Consider the following 16,087-nt stretch of genomic DNA (forward strand, 5'->3'; position numbering starts at 1 on the left):
CCCAGTCTGAAAGCCAGGCCAACCAGGGAGTCAAAATTGTCCGTAAGTGTGAATGTGTGATTGAATGGTGTGTGATGATGGCATTGGCAACCTGTACTCCTGCCTTTTGCCCAATGCATGCTGGGACAGGACCCATCCATCCAGCAACCCAGACCAGGAATACGTGAGCTAAATAATGGATGGATGGATGGAAAAAGTATGGGACTGACCACCCAGTCATATCACCTCCAATACATACAAGAGGTTAAATGCAGCAGCATTAAAAAGGTTTTGTTTAAAGTTCATCCTAAAGAGAGAACTAAATCTGGTCAGTGATCATTTTAACTTTTAAACACACACTGTAGAAGAAGCAAGGCTGGCCCCTTCTGTTCCCACTCAGTTTTCCAGTCAATATTTTATCCACAAAGAGAGAAGAGGACACAGCTAAACACAGCTGTTGAAATATTAAGAGCACTGTGAAATCAGTGCTTGCAGTTCACAATTCAGTGGCACTGAGAGCATTAGTGCTTGCCTGTGCCTGCTAGCTACCCAAGGGCCTTAAGAACAAACTCCTGATGACAGTACATAACTGCATTGAATGGTTTGATTGTGCCTGCTGCATAAATTAAGATAAATGAAGTGATTACAGCCTGTAGCAGAAATAAATTTATACGGAGGCCTATACCGGTTAAGTACTATCATCAGGCAAGACATACGTGAACATGGTGTATTGTCAATAAGAAATTCACCTTTGCTGCTGCCCCTCCTCTTTCTTCCTCTTCTTCTTTCTCCCCCTCTTTCTCCTCCTAGTAGTTGAGTCAGATGGGTAGTGGGAAGTTTGCCCAACATCATTTCTGTTTCACTGGCAAATGGTAGTTAAGAAAGGATTCTTTGTTTTCGGGTGATACTGTAAACTAGTCACACTACCCTCATTCAAAAATCCCTGTTTACAATGCACAGTGCATTTCATATATTTATGTTCATGTTTCCTTCAGCACCTAATCCATGTAAATGTTGCAAATGTAATTACCCTGATATTTATGCTTTTGTACAACTTCCTTTTTTTCTGGATAACAGTGACTGCATTATATTTAAACTGTTTATATTTTGCATTAAAAAGACCTCAATTAGCTGGCGTTCAACACAATAGTTAGTTAACTGACTGATTAATATGTTAATTGGTACAGCCCTTATAAATTATGTTTTCTCTCAGGATCTTTCTTATTATTATATATAATGTTTTGTATTATGGCATAAGTTAACTTACTGTTGCCCTCTAGAGCCATGCCTACTAGTTGAGTGGGGAGACTCTCCTGGGTTGCACAGGAAAATCAGCCCATTGCTTAAACGTGTGCTCACTTTCCATGGTGAGCCCAGGAACCTGCACACTATAAGAGAATGAGTCTGAGGACCAAGTACAAGAGGACCAAACTGCAAAGCAGACAAGCTGCGCTGCTTGTTCAAGCAGTTCTTGCCGTACTTTCAGTGAGTTCACTGATTTATTCAATGAACTCATAAGAACCGGATATCCCTTTTCATTCAATGGCTTCTTGCTACTTTGGGGGAATACACATTCAGTTAGCCCTGTCAATTAACTTTTTAATAACTGCACCGTGCCCTGCACAAAAATGTGCTCATCTTAACTGTTTCTGTTGGCTGTCATTAGAAATATTCAGAAAGAAATCTGCCCACTAAAACTCACAGGTGAATTGTGTGAGAAGAACAAAATGGAGAATTGCTGATGGAGTTCATGTTGTTTGCTTTAATGAGAACCCACCATTACACGCAGACAGGTATATTTCAGTCAGCCAGGCTCCTCAGGGTAACTGCTGCATCCGCTCCTCCCAACAACGCTCCGGGATTCTACGGACCAGTAGTTATTTGTCAGAGGGGGGTCTATCTCTCTTCTGATTGGAAGTAGCTCTCCTGCGGAACTATGTGGTGTTAAATCGTTGCTGGCTTGTGGGCGAGTTAATTAAAGGTGAGCACATGTATCAGCTCCAGTGTTCCATGTACTACCAGCACAACGGTGCTTCGAGGCAAGACTGGCAATTTCAAATTGGGGAGGAAAAAAAACTGTGGGAAGCTGTTAAAAAAAGTTGTGAAATAACCAGGTCTAATTAATTTTTCTGGGGAAAAGTCAGTTCTGAGATGTAGAGGCTGCTGCTACAGCAGCCCTGCATAGTGGCTTCAGTGGCAGCCTTGGTTATATGAATACTTGGTTGAACTAAGACACGGGAGTCTATGTTCGAGGGAGCACTGTAAGGCTGTTGCATGGTTGCTACAGTGCATTACATTTTATTTGGTGATGTACAATAAGTGCATAGCAAACGTAATTAGAATAACTACACACTTGTCAGCTATGGTACAATTTTCACAAAGTGTCATTTATCCATAGACATGAAAATAAAGTCTAGTCCACACAGTAAGCATTGGCTAAGTCAGAGTAAAGTCATGGCAAGTCATAAACTAGACATGAGGCATGATTACAAGAGATATGATAAAGAGCTACAACATCAAGATATACAGTAAGATCAAGATACAGGTATTAGACGACAGTGATGCTAGATTGGGATTGGGAGTAGCCCTGCCGAGAAGTGTAATGAACTTGAGGAGATTGAAGTTGGCCAGCCGGGGGGGGGGTTGTTAGAGCCTGTCGAGCGGGGCAGGGGGGGGGGGGGGGGGGGGGGGGGTTGGTGCTGTTGGATTCCGTAGAGCGGGAGTGGGGGGATGGTGTTCGCTTGGTTATGAAATGTTCTGTTGCCATTCCATTTAAAATTCATACTGCTAGTTCCGCGATAGGGGATGAATAACGTAATTATGAAAATATCATTATTTACCTTAGATAAACATTGGATCGTGTGGCCCCCCCTCGTCGTCGTGTGGCCCCCCCTAGCGGTTGTGGCCCTAAACAACCGCATAGAGCCTTTATGCAACGGGCCGGCCCTGCTCCTACTGTCTTCCTTGACTTGACTTGGATATCTGCAGCGACTCAATTGGTATTTTCTTTTGTTTACAACACAGCACTTAACTAGTATTTGGTTTTGTTTATAATACTATTTGTTTTTTGTTTGCTTTTTTTGGTGATATTGCAGTTTTGTATTCCTGTAATTAACACTGACGTTGTCCATTTTTGTAAGTGGTCATGGATAAGAGCATTACAATAAGTCACTGTAATGTAATGTTGTAATAAGTTAAAAGTTACTATACAGCTTACAGTATATATGTTAACTACAGCACAATTAAATAGTACACGGTGAATATGTAGTTTGGCTTGACGGCACTAGTGGCAATTGGTAGCCAGATCAATATGGGAAATCAGTTTTCTGTCAAGTTCACAAGGTATAAACACACATTTTGTTTATCATGTTCTATGATGTCTGAGGGAGTCAACAACCACACCCCCAGGCCTTCAAACCAAAAGAAAAAGTCAAATAATTCACTTACACCTATAAAATACTGCTTTTTCAAATAGACCCTGGAAATTCTGAGAGTCTGCTATTTACTTCTACTCAATACAATTATAAATGTTCCTAAATTGTTCCCAGAGAAACATCTGCCTGCAAATGTTTGTATGTATGCCTTTTGTATGTGAAGGGTGTGTTTATTAGTCTTTTAGAACACAATACTTGCCTCAGGCCTATTAAGGTAAATTCTTTTGTGGTGCTGTGGAAGACCCAGGAGTATTTAAAAAGCAGCTAAATTGAGAGCAGCAGAGATTTACATAAATAAAAGCCACAATAAAATGGAAAGCATACCACGAGGAATAGATAAAAAAACAAGATCAAAGCAAGCTGCTACCTTTTCCACATAAATAAAGATTTTTTTTTTGGTATTTGTTCACAGAGTTTAGTTTTCATACTTACATTGATTGTACCGGCCAAGTGAAGATGCCAATTATAATTAACAAACATGCAAAAGAGGAAGACAATGTGACAATTTAATTTTAGTCCTTCAGATAAGAGAAGATTCTTCATATTTGAGCAAAGACTATTTCAATTCATAGCCATCAACACCATAGCCCATCAAGCCCTCACTTGAGGGCTTTTGTGTGAGTGCATGTGTGTGTGTGTGTGTGTCTACATGTGAGCATGTATAGTGTGTGTGCCATTGCTTGCTGGTGGGTGTGTGTCACAGCTTTTGTTGCAGCAGACAGTAATCAGTCTTGACTGACCTGATGGTCACTTGGGGACCAGTATAATGGGTTAGCTATTTGAAGATTTCAGGGATGGAGCAGCTGCCACTGTAGATGACTCCACATTAATAAAGTATATTCATCTGACCTCAAGCAAATTGATAGGACAGTGCCACCTGTAGCCATAGCTTGAAAGTGTCATTAACTGCACTCCATTTTACATCACATTAGCGGCAGCCGATATATAGGCCCAAACTACTTTACTGTGAATCTGGTGAATTTGTTCAGCTGTCCATGATGTGTGGCTAGCACACTTGGATTTGTGATTGTTGGTGACTGTTGGATGTTTAATTAAAAGAAAGGAAGAAGAAAAAAGACAGCAGATTCCAGGAAGACTCCAGGAAGACCATGCTCATGTTGTTCACGTGTGGCTTTGGAGACATCACCAGGCCTTGATATCCAGCCAGCCCGCACAGTGTGAGGTGACAACGCAGACTAACAAGGATGAAATAGCAGTTGCGAAGGGTATTTAATATAATCCTCCGTACAGAGAGATGAAGAGGCCAAAGGAGGAATCAATCAGACTGCCAAACAGCGCGGTGCACAGCAGGAGGAGGAAGGATCATTTCCACAGGCTCCGGGGTGGGTTATGCCAGGATCAAAGCACTACGGGGTGGCATTTCGTATTTACTGTACTCCCCCCCCACACCCCGCCCCCGGGCCCAAAGGGCAGCTAAGCTCCCCCTCCGGCTACCCTAATGAACCCCAGAGACTGAAGAGGCCCAGCGATTCTCGGCTGCAGATTCTCGGCTCCGGCAAATTCAATACCTGCAGCACAATCGTGTCGCGGCGGGAAAGGCAGTGTGCGGCCTGAGGCCCCACTGATTATTATTCTGGTCAAGTCGCAGAGAGCAACGGATGAGGAGACAGTGACAGACATGGGCCCGTGGTCGCTGCAGGTTAGTGAGGAAGAACTGTTCAGCATGGCTGATTATCTGTCCATGGAAACGTTTCAGGTGAAACTAAAGACACCGGGCGAGGTGAGGATATGGCTGACTGGAAGCAGGTTGTCTTAATAGGTTTTCAGCTGTAGGAGTCAGGGAAATTGCTCTGCGTCTGTCAATGTTAGTCTTATTTCTGAGAGCCTCCAACAGAGAAATATGGTTAATATGGTATCCTAGCAGCACTCAAAATAGTCTGAAATGTTGTCAATTTTTTTTTTGGCCCAGTGTTTTTTTATTTATTTATTTTTAATGTTTTTTTCTGGTTTTGTAATGAAACATTCATGATGTTGGTGCGAGGGTTCGGGGGAGAAGAGTACCAGAAAACTTGCCTGTGTTTATTTTGTAACAGCTGCTAATTATTCCCGCTCCAAATTTTACACAGTCTTTTTGAACTTGTGTCCTATGGTGCTGGCATGAAAGTGACTGACTTCTGTGGAGTGCTCTTTAATTAGAGCACAGGAGCAGGCCTCTGGAGGGGCTCTTCCCTGGCTGGGTTCCCCGTTCTCTCACCCGGGCGCCATTTAGGTCAGCAAAATCAATTCATTTTGTCAAAGGGCTTTGCATGAGTCTGGCCAGCGTCCAAACCCCCCTCGGCTGTCCTCAGCCACACCCCCAAGCATGAACGTTTGAAAAATGAGAGGTATAAATAAAGCTAAAATCTTAAACGCGAGTACACCACCCACCATTCTGCTTGTGGCTCTGTAAATATTTTCGTCGCCTTGCTATCACCTTGACCCTCCTGACAATTCTGAGTGGCAGAACATTGGGTCAATCTGGTCGTGTCCTCTCAGATGATGAGCTTTGCCCTGGCACTTGCATGTGTACTGTGTGTGCCTGTAAAGAAAATGTTATTACAGCAAATGAAGAGACATACAGAACCAGAGTTAGCTATAAAGATAAATTTCATCTGCAGTCCATATATAGCGAAACTGACAGGTCAGTATTTGGCTGAAGATTTTACAGAAGTCATGGTGATAAAATTTATGTAATCTCTATACAATTCCAGAGAAAATTCTTTACCATGTACATTCGTCTTGTGATTTTGGGTTTTCTACCCAACTTAGATATTTTTATTCATGTTGTTGTCTCAAGATAGAAAATTAAGGTGATCAAAAGTTTTTTCATGTGGTGCTTCAAGACATTAATTACTAATCAATGTAGGAATGCAATTTAGTTGAACAACATAAATATTTTAATGAGTAACCCATACCACAGAGAGCTAATTAGTTGAAATGTATATTGTAGGTCAGTACTGGCAGTGATTGGCATCATTCATAAAGAGGCAATGCATTCCCTTCTGATTTGGAGAGAAAATGCCCTTGAATGCTAAGCTTTTCATTAGCTGTTTTTCTCAGTCCAGTGAATTTTTTTTTCTTTCCAACTATGGCTCATTACTGCTTACTCTGTACTTCTACATCTCTGATTTCTTTATTCGTCCCTATTTTCCATATGTTTCAGACAATACTACGACAATTAACATCCAAAACCAGAAAGAGTCATTAGGAATCATGTCATTTTTGTAAAAAAAACAAAATGACAATCACTTTAATATACTTTCCCCATTACAATACATTATTGTACAGACAATTATGTTTTGCACTGGCAAATGTTTGCAAAAAAAAATAACAGTAAACAAAAAGTATCTTTAAAAGGTATGATACAGAGTCATTTACAGTATTGTGCACCTCACCATTTTTATTTATATTACAAAGTACAGTACATAAATACAATTCAAGGTCTTGTACTTTAAATATTGAAAAATATTATTGCATTTTACTACATTCCCCTATGTGGGAGTCCCTAAAAAGCAGCATATCTGTGTTTAAATCAGTATTTAGACTTGCTGACTGCTCAACAGTATTTTACATTACATTACAAAAGGTTGCAATTTTTACATACCGTCTAATAAAATGATACATCTTTCCTCAGCCTATAACTTACAGTACAAACATGTCACATTCAGATAACAGGACAATAGTAAAATTGCATGCTGCATTTATGATCCAACTTGCTCTTGGCTTTTAACTAACTTTTAGGACACCAATTAACTGTGGGAAAGTCATTTCTGCTGTGCCCTGTCAGTATATTTCCTATTTGTTTTGTAATTTGTTTCTTACAAACTTCAGAATTCAGAAATGGTTTCCTGAACCATAGCTATAGCATTAATGCAGTTTTTTCCATACCTTCGAGGTACCAAAATGTTAAAACTGTGTAAACGAAAAAAGTGAACAGTAGTCAAGGTTGTTGTAGTGTTGTCTGACATACAGCGTGGATTAAAAACCTTTTTTTTCTTCACAAACCGATATAAATTGATAAATAAAACATTTATATGCCTTATAATACACTTGGTTTTGTAGAGGCAAAATAAATCTGTAAATTTGTAACCATCATAGCCAGCCGAGGATTTCAAGATCCAACACCTGCAGCTGCACTCAATTTACAAAGTTTTTACAAATTGGCTCAAACACACACACACACACACACACACACACACACACCCATACATACACACACACACACACACACACACACACACAAATAAACAACAAAAAAGCTTTGGCTCAGTAAAACGATTGATACCACATAACTGTCAAAATTTTCTTGAGGGGTAGTCAATTGCCAGACAATGCATTTCTCTAATGAAGTGTTCATCCCAGGGCCTATTTCATGAGGAGAACACAGCCCCCCCCCCTAACTGTTGGGGACAGAGTGGGGCTGCAAGTCCTGTCCAGGGAAAAGTGGGTGGAGGAGGGGGCGGAGGTGCAGAGTAGAGGTGGTAGTGGCAGGAGCGAGCAAGGTCGGGAGTAGGGAGCCAGGAGGCAGTGGGTGAAGGGCCAGATGGGCAGGGTGAAAGGCGGAGGCAGGGATAAAGTGGAGTGGGTGGCCTGCCAGCAAGGCAGGAGGGTGAGCAGGGAGGACAGCTGTCGATGCCATGTGGGAGATTGAGATGGGTGTGAAGTGGGGCTGGGGGATTGGGTGGAGGTGGTGGGCCAAGCGCTGATGGGCAGAGTGTGGGTGGAGGGAGGAGGCGAAGGCCGCGAGGGCCCTGTGATGCAGGAGTGCGTGCTGGAGGCTTGGGCCTGCTTGCTGGAGGGGGACGGGCTGCAACGTGGGCATAAGGTTGGGGTTTGGATGGGAGGCAGGGCTCAGGCTGGACTCCTCAAGTGGAGTCTCTGGGATCATCTTCACCTGCTTCACGAGTAGCTGCTGCTGCATGTGCTGTCGGGCCTGGAGCTGCAGGTGCCTATATTTGTCAATCTCCTCTGGGGTGAATGTGATTGGCTGCTCTGTCAGAGGTGGGGAGAAGCACTTCTGTGCCCGCTCTGCCAGGCTTTCGGACTCCTCTATGCAATCCATACTGGTGTCAAATGCCGACTTCCAGGACTCTTGCCCCTGGCGATGGTGTGCAGTGTCTGTTTTCTCACTTTCTGCTGAATAAATGGAGAGGATGTTTGCCTCAGATGAAAACACCTCAGGCAACTGACTGAGTTCACCTGTTCCACTGGGTTGTGGCAAATGCCTGTCAGTCCTCATGACTTCAGGTCTTTCCTTTAGTCTCTGTGAGGACAGGGGGAGGAGGACTGAGTTTCCAGGTGCCAGGGGGTGGGGTCCAGGGCAGCATGTGCCCCCTAGACTGTCTGTGCCGCTGGTCACACCTCCTTGCCCATTGCAGAGGTTACTCTGAATCTTGCTACTATCTCCCTTCTTAGCGGTTTTTCTGACAGCGGGAAACTTCCCTATCAGCGGTAGAGACAAACTGCTGTTGATTTTTCTCCCAGAAAAGTTTTTGTCACCTGGAAACCGCTCCTCGGGTCGATGGGAGGCATTGATGTTTGGAGGAGTGCCTGCTCTCTTTTTGCTGATGCTCTGCAGGACAGTCTGATCTCTGATGCCCTTCACTGTCCTTGCAGCTGTGATGGATGGGGGTCTGTAATAATAGAGCCTGTCTCTGGAGACAGAATGGGACTCGGTCTCGTGAAGCCTACTGTCTGTGGTCACCATGCCGAACCTATGGAGCCTGTACCTGGACCTGGACCGGGACCTGGACCTGGACCGAGACCGACTGAGGCTGTGGGCTCTTTTAGCAGTGCCACTGGTCCCTTCGTAGCTAATGTCAAAGGTGCTGCTGCTGCTCTTGTAGGAGCTGGTGCTGTGCTGCCCAATGAGCCCTTGTTTCCTGCTCTGTTTCCCATCCCGGCTCCACCTGCGCAGGCCCTCTGTCTCAACACTAGACCACTCTGAGGCCCTGGGGGGGTTTTTGGTTCCATCGGCACTGGTGTCCTTTCGTTCACTACCAGACCCCTCCTCCATTGGCCTCCTGCTGGAACATATCCCACCCTGACCGGGTTTATGCCCGTGGGTCTGTGAGCATCCGGAGTCTCTCCTCAGAAATGGCCTATATTTTGACCCAGAGAAGGGTGGGTGCCTCTCACACCTGTAGGAAGCCCCCTCACTGTCTGAATTCAGATCAGAGAAACTACTGCAGGAACCGGACTTCTCACTGATGGAAGTAGCACTGTGTCCTCTTTTGGAATACCTTGCACCCCAGTGATAAGCTAAATAGTCTTCCTTCACTGCCAAGGGGGAGGAACAGGGAGATAACTCCTCAGTAAGGTTTGGCGCAACCAGAATGAGGGACTTCCGCCTTTTCTTTTTACTCAGCAAAGTGTAAAGTGGGCTAATAACACTCTTCAAACTGCGTTCTGCCACATCACTGTAATTGGAGGAATTATCCTTTAAAGACCTTTTTCTCTTGCCGATTCTGTTCCTCTTCAAGTTTGCACATTTATTATTTTGAAGTGCATTTGGGTGTGTGCATTCAAGTGCTCCCCCAGATTTTGTGTTGTACATACAACTAGTGTCCAGCTCACCAATAGGTTTTGACTGAAGGTTTCGAGTTTTCTTAGCTTTGTGACATTTGGTTCTCTTTGGCTTTGGAGCACCTAATTTATTTCGTACTTGACGGACATGGGTTGACCATCTGCCTTCACCCTCCCTCACATCATCATCCGCAGTAGAGTGATCTGGGCCTGCTGCTTGTGTGCTTTTGTTCGATTTGTGTTTGTTCCTGGAGTGTTTGAAATTGAAATAAAGAGGATTACAGCTGTATGAGATGCTGGGCTTGGACTTTGTGTGCACCAGGAGTTCTGTGGGCCACTTCAACATTGTCTCTCCATCTTTGCTGAGGACGTTTAAGAAAGAAACATGATTTCTGACCTGCTTTCCATCTGCCACGTCATAGACTTTCTGTAGAGGGAACCGCCCTTCCTCCATTCTCACATTGTCTGAACTGCTGATTGTTTCTATGCCTCGCTGAAGCCAAATAGATTCCTGTCTTTGGACTTGGCCCAAATCTGCCTCAGCTGATTGACTTGTGGTTGATATGCTGGCTTTTGGAGCAAAAAAGCAGCTCATCTTGCTCTCATTAGATTCTCCCTCTAGCCCAGGCCTGTGGTTGGACTCTCTTGGCATGTCACCGAAGCGCTTGTCATCAAGAGAGCTGTGGGAAGCCATGTCTGGACGCCCTGGTTCATCTGCTGCTCCACATACGGTGTTGCCGTTGTGCTGGCAGGATTCAGTGCCTTTCTGCCCATCCTGCTGCTCGGTCTCAACTCCTGCCTCTTTGTGCTCCTCATCTTCACCGCTGTCCGCTGCCAGCTCCCCTGGAGAGGGCGTACGGGACCAGAGGGCCTCCAGCGTCTGTCTGGCCCTCTGTCTCTGGAGCTCCTCCCTGTCACTGGCCTCCTCAATGCCATCACTGAAGACAGAGGCAGAGGACTCCAGCTTCAGCTGGGCTTTCCTCGAGAAGCAGAAGGACACGCCTACGCGTTGGTGGCTGTAGTCACAGGCCGACTGCGAGGGCCTCTTGCGGCTGTGGGGCTGCTCTCGGTGGGTGGGCAGCTCCGGTGGGCACCTGTAGGCCATGTCTTTGGAGACGCCCCCAGGAATGGGCCGATGTTCGACGCCATGGTCCGTCTCTGGCACCACCTTATCCTGATGCTGGGCTTTAGCTGAGACTGTTGTGGTTCTGAACTTTGGACCGCTTCCTGGAACACTGTTGAAACAAAATTAAAGAATATCATCAACTGAAATCAGATTACCTGAATGAATCAGCACTGAATGTCTGAAAGAAATATTTAGGGAAATATGAACTCAGAGAAGTACAAGGTCTCATCTGACACATCATAACCAATTTTCAAATCCAACAAGTGTTTACATCTGCTTCTAATACCTACATTTGAGTGTTGCCTCAAGCATAACCCCATGATTAAGTGTTATATAAAATGAATTAGAGACAGATGCTCTGTGTGTTTTTAAAAAGATTTCAGCTCTCCTGACAAATGCTTTATTTCTGTTTAGCTCCCATTATAATATAAACTATGAATTGTGAAGCTCAAGAAAAGAAAAACAATTAATCTAGATACTGTACAGTACCAACCAATCCATACAAAATAAAAGTAATGCCATTTACGAGGCATTACCCCTAACCATAACCCATAAACATTTCTCAGTAGTACAATTGAAAGGGTACAATTACTATATTTTAGAAAACATATCAACTAGAAAGTAAAGGTAATCAATCTCTGCATATAGAGCAACTATAAAAGATGCCATTGTCAGTGAGTTATCATATTAACATGCATTCTTGGCCATGCCCAGCCAAGTGCAATATGTCATAATACTGAGTATAGCCAGACAATATTATTTGGAATGGTATTTCAATATTAAAACCATAAGACCAAATAAAAGTTGTTTGTGCACAAGTAACAGGATGTGTATAAATCTGTTGCATTTAAAACAAAAATAACTGATGCATATGACCTTTCCGTCTTTATCAGCAGTTGTTTTTCAATTATACTCATTTATGGTGACACTATGCAGGGGTTGACATTCAGGTCAATTTTCCACTGGCCATCTGGGCAAGTGGTTTTTAGAAGTTACTGGCCCGCACACTGCAACAACTGGCCCATTTGCAAATCACTAGGTTTTGATGCTGCCAATTTAGTATTTTCATTTAGGCACAGGGGAGACCTGTGTACATTTGTAACACTGGTAAACATCAAATGTTTTTACAAATACTTTTTAAGTCTGTCCATCAACCAATTTTCAAAAATGTATGTACAGTAAATCCACAATTATTGTGTAAGTACAAGGAATACATTTATTACAAATATGACATGTTACAGTACTCATGTCAGGGACAGTTGACACACCAGGCAATATGTTATTTTTAGAGGGCAGATTAAGGATCATATTTATAAGTTTAATAAGTTTAATAATATGGTCATGTGAGCATAAGAATCTATCCAAAAACAAACCTAGGTACAAAAGTGAAAATTTAACCTGCAAAACACATTTTCTCTGTGATTTTCAGAACAAACGTTCAAATTTCCCAGATAATATGGTTAATATGGTAGTTCAAGCTTGTGACACAACAAAGACATTTCTGTACTCTTGCTACAACTGTAAGCAGTCTTCAAACTTGGAAATCTAATTTCCACACACCTAGCCTATTTAAATGCATCTTTGCAATACAATTTATACTTTTTCAATTATAAAGCTTTTAAAAACAGCCCCAACTTCATCTTACAGCAGAATAAACTGACACCAGCAGTTGAACAAACAAGCATGCCTTACCATATGGCTTTACCACAGTAACTGCTGGGAGAATCTATCAGCAAGCTTCCTAGGCAAACTGAATGTAATTCCAGTGAAGTACCATACATTTACAGATGTTGAGTAATATTAATAATTGTAAAATTGAGTTATTTAAGATTGAAGTTACTTAGCTAACTTTAGTGTTTCTCCGAAGCTAGCTAAGTAGCTAGCTAGCTAGCGAAGCTGCATTACTACAACACATAACATTATGGATTCATAAAATTAGCTAAATAGATAAGGTTGACTATATTGTCTAACTTGTGTCATTTTGAAGCATTACTGCACATTTCCTTTATATAATTCCTCTGAATATTATGTTCCTTGAACGTAATATTATTATGTTCTTGCAGCAGGTTTCTGTTGTGTTTGGTGTTGTTTGGAATTTGCATCATTTCCTAATTTGGAGGCCACCATAGAGTTTCACCACAAATGCCACTGAGTGAGATGATGCAAACAAAATCTGTTGTCTACTGCAACCAAATGAGTGGTATTCTGCATACTTAATCACAAAGAATACATTTTCCTGAAATGTCATACTGTCATATCATTTCACAGTAAAAAAATAATAAATTGGACTTTTATTTTCCCACTGGCAAAGCGGGCCACTAAAAAATGAAAATTACTGGCTGGGAGCTCTGAGAAAACACTGTCAGGCCAGCAAGCAAGTAACAATATCAAGGCCTGCCGTGAACCTGCATACACAGGAGATCACACTGCATCCACAGAAGAGAGGTAGTAGGGGGTTCAGCCTGTGTTCTCATTGCTTATTTACCACCTGCGCCCTTATCTAGGCCAGCTGAAAGTGCTGCGATCTTCTCAGTTTCATCCACCCAGTTTATTGAGCGCTTACCATGACGGACCCATTTTTCACTTATGGAAAGGACCTGGCGCTCGTGTGGGATTTGAACTCACAGCAACATGTTTGAGAGTCTACAGACTTACTGGTATTGACGTTATGCTGTTTGGCAGTGTATCCTTTTGCTTTTGCCTTTAACTGATTCATACAATTGGATATTTAATTGGTCTATTGGCCTCGGTTCCTAAAATGGGAGTCAGGACCTGAGCTAGCCCGACACAATAAGCAACAAAAGCGACTGTTTAGGGCCCTGCAACAAATGTTCGGTGACGTTATTGAATTCACTCAGTGTACAGACCCCCTGTGCTAAGGTACGACGGCAGCAGAACCTTTTACCTCCTGCTGCCCCGGTGAATTTGAAGGGGCAGACGTGCTCTTACCAGTCAGACTGCTGCCTCTGCTCGGCCAGCTGGTGGAGGCGGCGGAGAGCGCGTTCCTGCTTCCTCTCATCTTTCCAGGTCTTGGACGCCACGTTCCGTGCAAACTCCCGCTGCTTCAGCTCCTTCAGTCTCTGCAGAGGCAGGGAAGGACAAAAGGAGGAGCCGTCAGCCTTGATTCACAGTCTACGAAATACCTCATACCTTCCTTAACACTTAACACGAGATCATAAATACAAAGCAATTACTGTCATCGGGAATACATACATCTTTTTTTTCATTGGTTTCATTCATTCATGTATGTATGTATGAACCGTATGTGTCCTCAAATAAAACTGTATCAAATGTATAAAAAAGGGCAGCACGAATGACCTGATATGGATGTAAATACCCCAAATTTCAAGTCTGCTCTTTACCTTCATATTCATTGTTTGATTTCAACTCCACTGTGCTAAAGTACAGAGCCAAAACAACAAAAATTGTGTCACAGCCCAAATACAGACTGCACTGTATGTAGACGTGTGTATGCACATATCATAAAGTGCATGTTAGGTTATATTTTTATGCCATGACACTCAACATGACACTCAATCTACAAGATTAGACAAACATTTAGAGTGTAAGCACCTTGGCTCTAACAACTGTTAGCAAGGCCCTATGAAAACCCGAAAATGGGTAAACCATGGTCTTCAAAATACATACATTTTTATGATGCACTATAAATTAATATGGTATACTTTCTAATAAGCATGAGGCTAATTAAATTAATGTTATTACTAATACACAACATCTGTTCTAACAGAGATCCCTTAACCTCATTAGCAAATATTTGCATTAATAAATAGTGTCAGTTGTATTTTGTCAAATGCACCACCCCTTTATGCTTTAACATAAAGTGTTAAAAGAAAATCACATTTAACCATTGTACCCTTGTGTTTATTTATTAGGACCTGTGAAACTCACCCTGGGACAGAAACCTTAACATTTATACAAAGGCTTAGCTGAATACTCAATTCTGATTGGATGGGTGGTGTGCATTATTTTCCCATATACAGTATGTCAGGCTATGAAGTAGCTGTAGCAGAAGTTTGATCACGTTCTACATTAATGTGTATCAACGGTCACACTCAATAAAACAAACATGGGCACTGATGATATTTTGTTGTTGCAAATCTTAACATGTTGTATATTTTGATTAAATATTCCACTGACACAGTGGAAGTTTGTAAGTACTAGCAAGCCAACTGTTACAATATCATGCTTGCAACAATGTTAATGACCATTCAGCTACTGCCATGAATGACTGTAGAGTCACTAGTCTAGTTATAGCTTGAATATGTTCACAGTTTAGCGTCAGATATAAATATAATTCAGTAGTTGGCTAGCTAGTTATTCCGTGAGACCATTTTGATCTGAAACCCACTTGGAATTTAACATTGAATGATGGCAAGCTAGCTAGCTAACTAACCCGGTTGACAGAGGGACTAGATAGACACTTTTGTTGCTAAGTAGTATAAGATTTGGGCCATTTGCTGGAATAATTATGTAGCGTTCCATTGCAAAAGAATTGGATATTTTGAAAGACATGCTTTCATTACAATTATGCTTTTTGTCGGTAAGCCATTGTATAAGCGGGATAATGAACTCAGGGCTGAGCATTACACATTTTGAATGCCTGACGTGGAGGTAGTAAATTGCCCAAAGCAAACCTAAGGACAGTTTCCCTCCGTGAAGGCCCCTCGGTCGTTATCCCACGTGTGCCCACGGTTACCCGTTATTGGAATTTTAAAGCAATTCAGAAATACAGTTTATGCAGAAATACTCAATATATTATCTTTATCTCATTTCCAAACAATATGAACAATATATGTGGTTAATGGTTGCCCTTTACCTCTGCAAGATCACATTTAACAATGAAAGGGTCATTAATTTGTGATAAAAACGCAATTTATATAAAAGATCCACAGTAATGAAGACATGGGGGGGATACATCATTTTTATCTATGAAACATTTTAATAAACCAAGGTTTATATGCAGTGGATTATTGATACTGAACTGACATTCTCAATTATTTTT

General features: G+C 42.3%; 1 protein-coding gene across 1 annotated transcript in view; it reads right to left on the bottom strand.

The window, feature by feature from the left end:
- Positions 1–6,793: 6,793 nt before the first annotated feature.
- The window catches only part of LOC118220384 (G patch domain-containing protein 8), a 148,035-nt gene continuing 138,741 nt past the window's right edge, over positions 6,794–16,087 (bottom strand). Inside the window, exons 3-4 of the mRNA XM_035404252.1 lie at positions 14,014–14,144; positions 6,794–11,173 (exon numbers count right to left, since the gene is read on the bottom strand). Coding sequence (XP_035260143.1) covers positions 7,810–11,173; positions 14,014–14,144 — 3,495 coding nt within the window. The 3' untranslated portion in view covers positions 6,794–7,809. The remainder of the gene's footprint in view (positions 11,174–14,013; positions 14,145–16,087) is intronic.

This window comes from Anguilla anguilla, chromosome 1, assembly GCF_013347855.1.
Source record: "Anguilla anguilla isolate fAngAng1 chromosome 1, fAngAng1.pri, whole genome shotgun sequence".
Classification (NCBI taxonomy): domain Eukaryota; kingdom Metazoa; phylum Chordata; class Actinopteri; order Anguilliformes; family Anguillidae; genus Anguilla; species Anguilla anguilla.